This window comes from Aptenodytes forsteri, unplaced genomic scaffold (genome assembly GCF_000699145.1).
Source record: "Aptenodytes forsteri isolate BGI_AS27 unplaced genomic scaffold, ASM69914v1 Scaffold195, whole genome shotgun sequence".
In the NCBI taxonomy this organism is placed as follows: domain Eukaryota; kingdom Metazoa; phylum Chordata; class Aves; order Sphenisciformes; family Spheniscidae; genus Aptenodytes; species Aptenodytes forsteri.
The window spans coordinates 2,588,492-2,601,359 of record NW_008795317.1 but is presented as its reverse complement, the minus strand read 5'-3'; the positions used below and the strand labels follow the sequence as shown (position 1 = coordinate 2,601,359).

The 12,868-nt window shown below is 43.5% G+C and overlaps 1 protein-coding gene across 1 annotated transcript in view; it reads left to right on the top strand.

Annotated features, from left to right (window-relative positions):
* HHAT (hedgehog acyltransferase) overlaps nt 1-12,868 on the top strand; it is a 156,964-nt gene that overhangs the window by 1,701 nt on the left and 142,395 nt on the right. Inside the window, exons 3-8 of the mRNA XM_009279631.1 lie at nt 73-209; nt 1,621-1,688; nt 3,380-3,493; nt 4,130-4,324; nt 6,260-6,472; nt 10,072-10,243. Of these exons, the coding sequence (XP_009277906.1) occupies nt 73-209; nt 1,621-1,688; nt 3,380-3,493; nt 4,130-4,324; nt 6,260-6,472; nt 10,072-10,243 (899 nt within the window). The remainder of the gene's footprint in view (nt 1-72; nt 210-1,620; nt 1,689-3,379; nt 3,494-4,129; nt 4,325-6,259; nt 6,473-10,071; nt 10,244-12,868) is intronic.

Genomic DNA, 12,868 nt, shown 5'->3' with positions numbered 1-12,868 from the left:
CGGGGTGTCCCGCTGCTCGGTGCCCGTCCGAATTCCGCGGCGAAACCTCTCCCGTCTTCTTTTTCCCCTCAGGGAGGCGGCCGGCGGGGTCTGCGGGGGAGCAGCTCCCAGGCCGATGCTGCTGCCGGCCTGGGAAACGCGTCTCTACGGACTCCTCGCCGTGGGCTCTCACCTCTATGCTTTCTACGAAGCGCACCAAGTGTCTCGAAGTAAGTCTGCGACGTGCGTGTGCTCGCTTCTGCAATGCTTCCTGCCCGTGGCTGGTGGGGCTGCTCAGCTTGAGTTGTCCTCTCTAGGTTGGTTTCTACTTTGCTCCTCTGCAAGGAGTGCCTGTGCTCTTCCTGGCTGCAAACCAGCCCTGTGCGAGGAAGCAGTAGCCGGATGCCAGCTGGGCAGAGAGTTTTGTCCCAAGGCTTTTCTACCTTAAGTGCTGGGAAGGCCCTTGGCAATGGTGTCCTGGCACTCGACTGTCAAGGAAGAGATGAGGGAGACCTCTGAAGCTCAGCTACTCAGGTGGGGGAAGTTCAGGAAAGTCGTGTCTGAATTAGGGTTTTTCCTGGCTAGTCACCTGCAGCCCCTTGGAGGTGGGTGGTTCAGAAGCAGTTGTGCCTCCTGGTGGTGCTTGCTAGGGACTGAAGCTGGGGAGGCCCCAGGGCAGGTGGGTGTTGCCCTGCCTGGAGCTCTGGGACTCCTGTGCTGTGTTGTGGGCTTGGAGCAGTGGCTGGGTTGTCTGTGCAGCTTTGGGGTCAGTTTGTTTCCGAACACCTGCCTGTGCCTTGTGTAACCTCTTGTAAGTGGCTATGGTGGCTTGGTTTTGGTTCAGTGGGGCTTTGTAATGCAGAGGAGGGGTGGGGTTTTCAACAATTTAAATACAATTTGTAGATGAAAAGAAGCTGTGTTCTAGCACATCGGTATTTTAAGGGAAATGAAGGTGGTATTATCTAATAAAAGAATAGTTAGAGAGGCTCGTTAGGGAAATGTGTATTGTGTCTTATTAGGCTTTATCAGCAAGGTGTTCTACACTAATGATCCTAGCTGGCTTTTGGAAGTGCTTAAGGGAAGAACAGGAGTGCCAGAAAGGCACTTGCAGGGTGGTGAGGAAAATGCTGGGTAAATGGGTACAGGGCTGTGCACCCTGTATGACAAATGTCATTTGGGCATCTGACACCCAGATGACAAAAGGCTGCATGGGAACGTGCTCTGGAGGCAGCTTCTCTGAGTGGCTTTGCCCTGCTCTGGCAGTACTGGTCACTGTCAGGTCTGTGTGTCCCTTCTGCTCTGGTGGGAGAAGCCAGGCGGCCCTGAAAGAGAGGAAATAAGGATTAGTGCAGGTCCTGTGTGGTAAAAGGTTGGTTGCTGTCTGCTACTGCCCCAGCTGTAAGGGGGAATCAAAGCACAGGTTCTGGGCAATTCAGTGGCTTTGCCTTTGCTGCGGGGCAGAGCCGTGGCCTGGTCGGGCAGCTCACCTGGTGAGCAGTGACATGCCCTTCCCTGGCTCCGAGTATCCCCATCGGTGGAGGCAACGTGAGAACGTGTTGCTCTTGAGCAGCACAGACCACATCCCCAACTCTCCCTTCTCTGGCTGCCGTGTTCTTAGCAAAGGTTTGTTCTTCTCTGCAGAGTATGAAGCTGTGATGGACAGAAAGTTTGGGCTGGAACCAGGGACTCTCTTCCAGGGCCTCAAAAAGGTAGGATGGGTGACTGGAACCAGCACGTTTTATTTTGTGGCAATAATGCTAACATCATGTTTCCATGCCCTTTACTCACCCAAGCTTCTGATTTAGCTTCAGAGGTTTGTACTAACTTTGTGGATTTGGATATTCGTAGTTAATTTTAGTCTTATTGTTTCTAATGAGGAAGAGGGGCTTGCCAAGTGTGTCTAAATCTAAGAATCATAACCAAAGTTTTGTTTCTCGATCCCTGGCCTAAGTGTTTCTCCTTCGTTACATCACTTAATAACTTACTGTTTTACTGTTTGGCCTTAAAAGCTAAAATCACCCTTGATGTTTCCTGCAGCCTTTTTCCCCTTTTTCCTGTCACTGGATGGTTTGGATAATGCTTAACATCAATGAACATGCATTTCCCTCTTGATTGGCCTGTAGTCCAGCATAGAGGAGAACAGATTTTTGAGGCATAAGGACTTAAAGAAACATGGTTGGTCTTAAAAAAAAAAAAAACTAGTAAGAAAACTAGCACACCTCTACCCCAAACTTGCCTGCTTTTGAACCCAAATACTTTTGAGGAAGTGCAGCTAATGCATGCAATAATGCAACTGATATTGAGGATGATTTACACAAGAGCGGGAATGCATGTCTGTGGAAGTATTTTGGTGTTTAGGCCCACCGTCGCTGCTGGTAAGGGACCCTTGACCAGTGCTTTTGAAAAATCCATAAAGCAATTGTTGAGATGAACTTTAGTGGGGCTCTGTATGGGATGTGGGGCTATCAGCTGATCCCTCTTACCTAATTTAGATAAAAACACTGTCACAGGAACATCTAGCTGACCTGACTTCATCTGATCCCACCTAGGCTTTGTTGAAACAGGGAGTGAAACATCTCTTCCAGCAAGGTGCCTTTTCACCCAAGCTCTTAGTTTTCCAAGGCAGAGCAGAGTTGCTCTCTTGAGTCCCTCAGGAGCAGTGAGGGGCATGCACAGGGAAGGCAGTGCTCTGCTTCTATGTTGCCTTTCTTAAAAGGCTGACAGAAGTTGAAAAAAGAAAAGTTCCTGGCTAAACTATGCATGAGTTAAGGATAGTCCAAAACTGTTTTGTTTTTTTTCTTTCTAAAGGAAAAAAATCCTAAAATTAAAAGGATCAGGGCAAGCAGGGGTGTGAATTTGTTGGGTTTGAAGAGATGGTCAGGAACAGTAGTAGCAGACTAATTTGTTGTTTCCTGAGAAGCTTCCCGATGGGGAACCAAAGCAAGGACATGTTGGACTGGGAAGCCCTGAGAAGTGGGACCCTTGTTCCAGGCTGCATCTCTGTGTAGTCACCAGCCTGTTCTCCATGTCCTGGGGAGTAGGTGTGTGTGTGTATGGGTGCCTCCCTGCCTGCTTTGTGGTTAGAAAACTCCCATGGTGTTCGTGGGGAAAGGCAGCGATCGCTGCTCGGTCAGGTTCAGTGCTAGCATGGGGCCTAGGAGTCACAACACCATCTAAAGTTCTTTTTCTGAATTTCACACCGTTGGAAGTCAAAATGGAGCTGTCGGAGCTCACTGCTGTAAGTGGTCAGACTGCATTGCTGAAACAAGACATTCCCCAGATGCTGAGTTCTGTGGTGTTGGGTAATGGAGCTAGTGTGTTATGGAGATGTTTCCTTGTCCTGTAAGAACATGCTTTTATGGCCAGATATATATAGTGACCGGCTCCCTTGATGTCCCAGGACCCCATGGACTTTGAATGGAGCTACTGGATAGAATGGGGAAGGGAACGTATACTGTGGCTTCTGGCTGGTCACCTGCTGGTATCACAAGTGTCCAGGCTCTTGGTGGAGAAGGTATGTATAATTTTCTTCACAGCAGGGAGTTTCTGTGGGTTTCAGTTTACTCAGGGCATGGGAAATGTGGCATTGAGGCTACTGAGTGTGGGAAATCCCATTCTGTGGGGTGAATTGTGTGTGTCTGTAACTATGCACAGGTGAGAGCAAGTAGGTAGGTTGCCTTAGGTCTGTGTTTGGAGACTTCAGCCTCCAACCCTTGAAAGCCCGTGCTTTGTTGTGGACCATTAACCAGTGTCATTTGACCTGTACACAAAAGATGGGTGTAGTTATTCCCTTCCAAGACTGAAGTGATGACTGCTTGGGTTTTGGCATGATTGCTAAATGATTGCATGATTGTGGGAAATGACTGGCATGTGGTGACACACCTGCTAGTTTGGGGAAGGAAAGGAGGAAGTTATGTTCTCCCCCAGATCAGGGAGGCTCTGGGTTTCACACATGCTGCTACAGAAACCCCTTCCCTTCCATCTTTATGGATACAGTTGGGTTTCTCTGTATTGTTTCCTATGGCTTCTTAACCTTGTTGACTGTGTTCGTTTCTACTGTAGACCCTGTGTAGGACAACACAGATATTGAGTACTTTTTTGTTTTAGAAATAATCAAACTAAAAATTGTTCATTTTTCTTTTTCTAACAGTATAAACCGTGGTGCTTGATGGTTTATGGAATGGCTGCCTGCTGGTTGTTACTGGGAATCAAGGGCTTTGCTGTCATTTTGTTACATGCAACTATTTCATTTGCTGTGGCTCAGTTTCAGCTGTCGCTCCTGACATGGTTGTGCTCCCTTATCCTGCTGTCCACTTTACGCATACCAGCTGTGGAAGAAGCCAAGGTAATGTGAGAAGGACTAACTAAGCATCAAATTAATTATGGTGGTGTTTGTCATTACGGCAGCTATCTTTTTGACAGAGTACTGTCCCTTCAGTTGGTGTAAGCAGAGGATAGCTTGAAAAACCTTAGTTGAGCTGCAGTGACTCATGCTGGAGCTTCTCCAGTTAGAAAAGTTGTATTAATCATGCTGGCCAGTGCACTGAGATGAAAGTATATGCCTTAATGTATAAGTGGTGTTCAGTAGAGCTAGAGTATGATAATAACTTTACTAGTGCTCTACTAAACACATTTCTTGTTCTTTGGAGCTGTAATCATACCAATTTAAGGTGCTGGGTTTTGGGTTCATATCCAGGAGTTGCTTAGTCAAGCCTGACCATACCTTATTGTGACTGCAGGCTTCTGCATGGAAAGGGAGACTGTTTCTCCAACACTTTGATTTGTACCAAACAAGTTGCTTGCTCACAACTGGTTGCTGCAAGCTCAGTTTTGCAAGCACCACACAGTTGCTTGCTCACCCCCCCTGGTGGGATGGGGGAGAGAATCAGAAAAGTAAAAGGAAACTGGTGGGTTGAGACAAGACAGTTTAATAGGTAAAGCAAAAGCCGCGCATGCAAGCAAAGCAAACCAAGGAATTCATTCACTCCTTCCTATGGGCAGGCAGGTGTTCAGCCACCTCCAGGAAAGCAGGGCTCCATCACGCATAACAGTTACTTGGGAAGACAAATGCCATCACTCTGAATATGTCCCCCTTCCTTCTTCTTCCCCCAGCTTTATATGCTGAGCATGACGTCATATGGTGTGGAATATCCCTCTGGTCAGTTGGGGTCAAATCCAAGCGTCCCCCCTTCCTTCTTCTTCCCCCAGCTTTATATGCTGAGCATGACGTCATATGGTGTGGAATATCCCTCTGGTCAGTTGGGGTCAGCTGTCCCGGCTGTGTCCCCTCCCAACTTCTTGTGCCCCCCCAGCCTACTTGCTGGTGGGGTGGGGTGAGGAGCAGAGCTGACTCTGTGTCAGCATTGCTCAGCAGTAACGAAAACATCCCTGTGTTATCAATCAACACTGTTTTCAGCACAAATCCAAACCATAGCCCCATACTAGCTGCTGTAAAGAAAATGAACTCTATCCCAGCCAAAACCAGCACAGCTGGGCAGTACAGATTTTAAATAAACTGTTCCTCAGTTGTGAGGAAATGTCCTTGTTGCATTTACTTGGACTAAGGGCAAAAACTGGGCATGTGTTATAAGGCTTGTCCTGATGTTCAGGGGAAGGGCAGAGGGGAGATGAGTGGGTAGCGTCTCTTCATGTGGTGTAGACAGGTTTGTGCCTCTGAGGGGAGGAAAGGGCCCACTGCAATACAAGTGTTATCAGCCAAACTACATTTGCTGATGTTTCCAAGTTTTTTGATGTGTTTTTGTTGTTGGAACTGGCTGTGACAGGGAGTGTCAAAAACTTGATAAAGGCTCAGTAGCATCTTTCCAGCCTCAGGGTTTCTCAGGACTGACTAATTCTCTTCAGATCTGAACTGCAGCCTTGGCTTCAGTCCTAGCAGTCCCTCAGCTGTCAGTAGGGTTGCCAGCTGGTTTGGATATTGTATTACTGGACCAAACCTGAGCAAGATAATGGCATTCCTGTAAGAAAAGCTCTCCTGCTGTCATAGTTCTTTACAATGTAAAATGTTTCTGAAATCAAGCTGTTGTCTCTTTATGTTGGTTGCAGTAGCTCTGGAGGCCCTTTCTCTATCAACAGCCAGTGCTTGTTGTTCATGCATTAAATAGTGCTGTTCACTTCAGATGCTTGTTCCAGCTGCTGTTTGCTTTAGTTGCTTCCTGCTGCTGGTGACCCTGGAAGTTAGGATCTGGGTGGGCATCGCTGTCCCACCTTATAGAAAACACAGTATTGCACCATCGTGATCTGGCTTGGTTTGGTCTTGCAGAGGAAGTGGTACGACACCGAAAACGAGTATTACCTGCTGCTCTTCACTGTGTCTGTCCGCTGCCTCTTCTGCACTAGCTTCAGCCTGGAGTACTGCTGGCATGGACCTGCCCAGAAGTCATCCCACTCATTCCTGTGGATGCTGGCATATGTGTTTTATTATCCCACATTCCACAATGGGCCCCTTGTGAACTTTGATGAATTCAGTAAGCAGGTAAGTGTGTTTAAGATCATGCAGCTACAGATTTTCAGTGCATCTGTGCCTCAGGTGAGTTGAGTGAAGAGCTATTGAAGTGGACAGCGATCTCTTTTCATCTGCCAAATCTAGACACAGAACCTGTACTTTGAGGAATAGATTAAAGCATGATAAGTTGATTATTTTTTTTTTCCTCATCTTGGGAGATTTTAATACCACTCATGAGAAAATGTTAGGTAGACAATTTCATCCAGTTTTCCTAGAGCTGCTCTTTTAATGGTGTGTTTCATAAGATAGTTTACAGGTAAGCCTGAGTTTCTATTTATTTTCTAGTTACCTACTTGACAAAAATTGATACTGATGAGACTTTCAAACAGAAGGTGTTCCTCATGTTAGTGTGTATCTATTGTCCTTTTCTCTTTAAGTGCTGAAGTATGCTGCATGCAAAAGGGGAGGCTGTAGGTAGAAACCAGTCTTGGGTATTCATGCTTGTATGCCAGCCATGGCATAAGACTGAACTCTCATAAGGCTGGTAACTAACATTGAGAATATATTTAGTCAAAATATATTGTCAAAATAAGTCTTGATATCTAGTGCTTGGGTGGAGGGAGGTTGATTAGACTCCAATGTTAGATGAAGGTGGAAAGAAAGCCAAATAGTTTTTGAAGGCTGGATGATTAATCTTCTCTATCAGACTCTGATCTTTGTTTCCTTCTGAAATAAATGTTTTTCCTTCAATGAGATACTTGGGGGGGGAGGGGGTAACATACAGAAAAGGAGTTTTCATTCATGCATGTTTTGACTTCAGTAAAAGCATCTATAATTGATGCTGTAATATTTTTCCTCCTTACTAGTGATTCGAAGGATTTCAATTTTTACTTAGTCCTTGGAGATTAAGAATTATTTGGGTGTCTAAAGGTATATTCCACATAATTTTGAAAATATCAGATAATGTTATTGGAATGTGAAGACTGGACAATTTTGAGCATAGCATTGGGAATTTGACAGTGTCCTGGATATTAACTTTAAGACAAACCTTCCTCCCCAAGTTCTTCTACTTTACAGGATGTTTTTTTGTCTGACATGAAATTCATCCCTTGAACCAGAGAGCCAATGACACATGTCGTTACATTTGGAGAGTGTTCATAATTTTAGCTTGTAGCTGCTGGATTGGATTTTTGTTTTTCTTTCCTCCGTCAGGCAGAATAAAGTAACATTTTCAGCAGCAGCTGGCTATTAACTCTGAAACATATTTCAGAGTCACAGGAACCTGCTGGTTTGTATTGAGAATTCCTGAAGATCCCAGTTTCCCCTCATGTTGGTGTGAAAGCTGATGATTTACTTGGAACACTTTTCTTCAGACTTTAGCAAGCTGAGCAGCTCCTTGAATGTGAAAGACTTACCTATCTTACTGCATGTTTTTTCTAGTGCCTTACAGGCTGCTTTTCAAGCCTGCTTCTACATGACAGGGGAAAACCTCAGATTTCCATGCTCTATTGCTTTCCTTATTTTCTTGCACACTTGAGTAAGAAGTGAAATCGCCACCTGTGATGTCTATAGCTAACATCATTGGGTTAAAGTGGATGAGTGGATGTTTCAAACCTTAAACTGTTTCAGTTTATGTGTAGAAGCTTAGGCGTTGCTTGCTTCTGTTTATATTTGGAAATTTTCTGTTGAAGCCACAGCAAATAGACTGGGCTTTATGAAAGTGAAAACAGATTCTGGTGGACCCCTGAGTGACAAGTCCTATGCTCATTTGTCTTCAGTAGCTTTGGAAGATGCAAGGCTGAATGTTGTTATCCTGGGCTGGATGTTGTAGGAAAAGTCTGCATAGACTTGCATAGAAACTGAGGTAATTTATTTTTTTACTGTTTATTGTTTTGTAGCTTCTAAAATGTGTTAAATTCCACCTATATTCCTGTACCCCTAGCAGAGGGAGATGATTTTTTTTTTCTCAAGGAATGTTTCAGAAGACATATGAGACTCCAAGTTGAGAGTAGCTTGGGGATAGCTGGTAGGAAAAATTGTGTGGTGTCTTGCATTGAAACTGAGAAACTGAGCTCACCTGATATGGCTCAGCAAAGACGTGTGCAAAGACCAGCTGTATTCTTGGTGTGAGGGGAGAAAGTAAGATTGAGAATGGGATGCCTGTATTTGCAGTAAGTTCTTATTTAAATATACACAGACCTGTTCGGTTAAAGCCGTAAAGAAGAGGGAACAAACTGAACAACCTTAATGTGTTTCTTGTTGGTGTTTGAAGTGCATTGTCAGAGCTCTTACCTGAGCAGAAGATATTGCCTTGATAGGTGAGGTTGGAGAAGGGTTTCAAAGTTAGCAGTGCCCAGCAGCTGGTTCAAAGTGCACAATACAAAGAGTGTGTTTATTGCTGCTATCAGAAAAGACCACCTGCAGAACCCCTTAACTGAAGCTGAGACAGAGTGAGATGAGGGCCCCTGCTGAGCACACTGGAAAGCAGAAGTCCTGGAGATGGAGACAGAGAAACTGCTGTGTGGCCCAAAGAGTGTAATACCAATGCTGGCAATTGGCATCCATTGCCAGGCAAAAATGAGAGACTGTGACGCTTCATCAAAGGCCTTGTTGAATTTCTGGGTTGAAGCAGGGCATAGCAGTTCTAGCCATGGGTTTGAAGGCCTGTTGTGCAAATTGCTGTGATTAAGTGGTAGTCTCCAAGCTTTCATCTAGCTGGTACAAATGAACCTTCAAAATGAGTGTGCTGCTTCATTTGTAAGTGAGCAGAACTAATAGTTCTGTACTGTGTGCTTGCAATTATGAGGGGGTTTTGTCCATGCAGATGGGTTGGTTGCTTATCTTGTATGTGCATTTTTGGTGGCCAGTTAGAGACTGGAGAAGGAAATGTTGCATGCACACAATGATAGATGTACAAAACATGTCAATTTTTAGGCAATCCTATGTTTCTGTTATTTGATCATATTCTCTTTTACTGCAGAAAGAAGGTAAAATAATAGTATACCAATGTGTTTACTATAGTTAGCAGCGTAGAAGTTTAGGGCATCTTGAAGCCTGTCAACTGCAAACCTTGTCTTACCTGATATTTAACTTGCACTTAACTGCCATTTGCTCAGTATGTCACATAGGTCTTGCTGACCTTGGCAATGCTACAGGAGAAAAATGAAGTACTGTCCTCAAGTAATCAAACTCATGCAGCTGGTAGAAGTTGGAGGTATTTTAAGAGCAAGCAGTCATTGTTTCTGCATTTGGTAGGGCTGCTGCTTGGAAAACCTCCTTCATAGCTGTAGTTTCTTTAAACTTTTTTGATCGTCTCTAGAGGCTGATCAAGTTACAGGAATGACAGAAGAGTGTCTCATGTCTGGATTCTGTTCAGGTTAACAGCGCTTGGCCTTTTCTACAACAGTTTGGTGCTGTGTACGTTCATGTTTGGTCTCTTGCTGATTACTACTGCTTACTGAGATTGAGAATGGAGAAACCAGTTTCCCTCAAAAGAGTATGTCAGGATTTTCTAAATGGTGTAGTCAAATGGTCCTCTTAGTAATAGTAATGAAACTTGAAGTTCTCAGGATGAGTATTTGAGTAAAACAGTCAGTTGTGTGCCATATAACCTTTTTGGATTTCTTTAGATGAGGAGACAAGAAGCCTTCAGTTTGAAGACCAATCTCAGCGTCTTAATTGTGGGCATAATTCGTATTTTCTTTTGGTGGTTCCTGGCTGAGCTGATGATTCACCTCATGTATATCCATGCTCTCTACAGCAGTGCTCCACCTTTGGAAGCTGCGTCATACTGGGCCTTGGGTGAGTACAGAAACAGTAGCAGAAATCTTCCTTCTCCCCCCACTTCAAGAACCCCAGTCTACTTCTCTTTCATGTCCATCTGTAGGTACTTATGAATAGTACATTATGGCCAGTCACTGTCAGAAAGGTGGTCTACAGACTCTTAATATAACATGTAGATCCTCTAAGAAGCTTACAGTTGAACTGATTGAACTGCTTCCTAAATTAAAAAATATTCTGTATTTTTTCCAATCTAAAGTGTGTATCTAAACTTTGGTCTAAAGTGGTTTTTTCCATAGAAGTGGACACTTAAAAAAAGAGTTTGTTTACTGTAGGGATGGAGGAGGGGAGATGTTAAGAATTAGTGTTTCTCATCCTTTATTGATCTCCTCCTGTTTGATATTTCTAGTTCGTATTCATGTTGAAATGACAGTACTCATGAAAAGAGCAGGGATTTTAATTTCATTAAAATGAATGCTGACGAATGTAGCATAAAATGGCAAGAGCTTTAGGTGCTGGTATGTAGGTAGACATAGGCTAACCCATAAGCCACTGGCATATGTGATTGGTTTGTGGGGTTTTTTTCCCCCACTGTCCTGCTATGTGTATCACCAGGTAGGAGGAATGAAAGCAGAGAAACCCCAGGCCTTAAAATTGGGTTCTGAAAAAGTCTTGGTGATTGCTGAATTGAAGCAGATGCCTCTTACTGTACCACAAGTAACAGGAATAGATACATGCACTGGTATGGTCCTGTCAAGCATTCATTGGAGAACATGTAAGATGAGCAGTGTGTGTGTTGGAGGACACTTGTGTATTGGACTCTGGTCAATAGAGGGCAATGTGTGCACTCTGTCGCTGTATGTGTATATATGTGTGTGCATATATACACACTATATATTTCAATATATAATTTTTATATATAAAAAAGAGCAAGAACAGATGGGGAGCAGAAAGTGAGAGGTTTGCCTCCATGGTTCATTCTGCCCCTCCTCATTGTTTAGAAAGTGGATTCTGAGTTTTCATCTCCTGTTCTAAATGTCAATTCATTGATGAATTAAATCAGTTAGCTCCTGGTGTTGTCTGTATGTCTGACAAAAAGCTGGCCACTGGATAAGGCAGGTAAGGCTACAGAATTAGGGACGAAATAGTCCAGCTTTGGTGTTACTGGGGGATTCTTCTCTCCCTTCAAGATGACCAATGTTGCTTTTAAAAAAGAGGGGAAAAAAGTTACTTTCCAGACAATAGCTAAGCAGGCTGTATATTTATTTGACAAAATCAAGTGTTATATCCTAAGAATTAAAATGCATTTTGAACAGATTATTAGAAAAGGCTGAAATGCCTCAAAGCAACAGGTGATTAAAGCCTGTGTTAAAGCAAGTTTGGACTGTAAAGCTGCCTGATTAAAATACGATAATTTGATTTGAAACAAGTCCCCTGTGGAGACCCTGCTTTTAAGAGGTGTGTTCAAAGTGTAACCCTACTTTCATTGAGCTTTGTCATTGTAGTAATGAAAGCAGACGTTTAAAATATTATAGTACAAATGAGATTGAGGCAGAAGTTTATCACTTAAAATGTTTTCTCTGCAGGTTTTATCATAACGATTATACAGGTCTCCTTAGATTCACAGCAGTGACAGGCCAATGTTGTGACTTGCTTTAGGGAGCCACTGATATATAAGTAAGGGTACTGGTAATATTTTTCTATTGATCTTTACCAGATCCTTATGGATCTTACCATGCTTCTACATCAGTTCTTGTACTGAGCCAAACCCCTCCATTATTTCACATTCTGTGTTATGAAAACCAATTACATCAGATAACTGAGTCTTGAGACGAAGGAAGCAGCTTGTTGTTGACTCAGGAGGATTAACCACATGGTATATTAGCCTTTCTGCACTGCTGGGTGTTTTGTTCATTTTGTGTTTCCTATTTAACTACAGCACCTTCAAAGCAGCACGGAGCATCTACTTACATCATGATGCCTGGCTGCCCTGATAGCTTGGTAAACTTAGGGGAAAGGTTGTGAGGCTGTTTTGCAATCAACTCTAATTAGGGAGATTATAACTGCTCCTCCATTTTTCTTCTGGGATATCTTTGAACAGTGGGCAATAAATGCCAGCAGTGCAGGTAAAGACAACAGTGCTATGAGATTTTGCTCTGGGCATCTTAAAGGCAATGATGATGGTCAGTCTATACCTCAGAAGCGTGAAGCTACACTGTGTTCTGCATCACTTTGTGTGGTGCTCCTGTGAGATGAGACAGCAAAGAAATGAACCAAAACAAACCCTGACTGAGTTGCAATGCTTGTGTAAAAATGCTAGTGTACAACATTGTCATTTATGGCCATGTAAAGCAGAAATGCTAAAGTTACCTAAAGTAACGTTACTGAGTGCACACAGGTGTAAACTTTAAAAAAAAAAAAAAAAATAGTACCTGGGAGGATGTGTTACCCAGCAGTAAGAGAGTATTTTCTCCTTGTGTGGAAGGAATTAGGCAAACAAGTTTCTAGAAGCAGCAATATAAAAAATGATGCGTGTACGGTTTTGATGCTTGTGTATTTAACTGTAACAAAGGTGCAAGCTGCCTTCAATATTACTGTTTGCGTGCATTAGCTACTGTTAGTACATTTTGTGAATTGTATAATGTT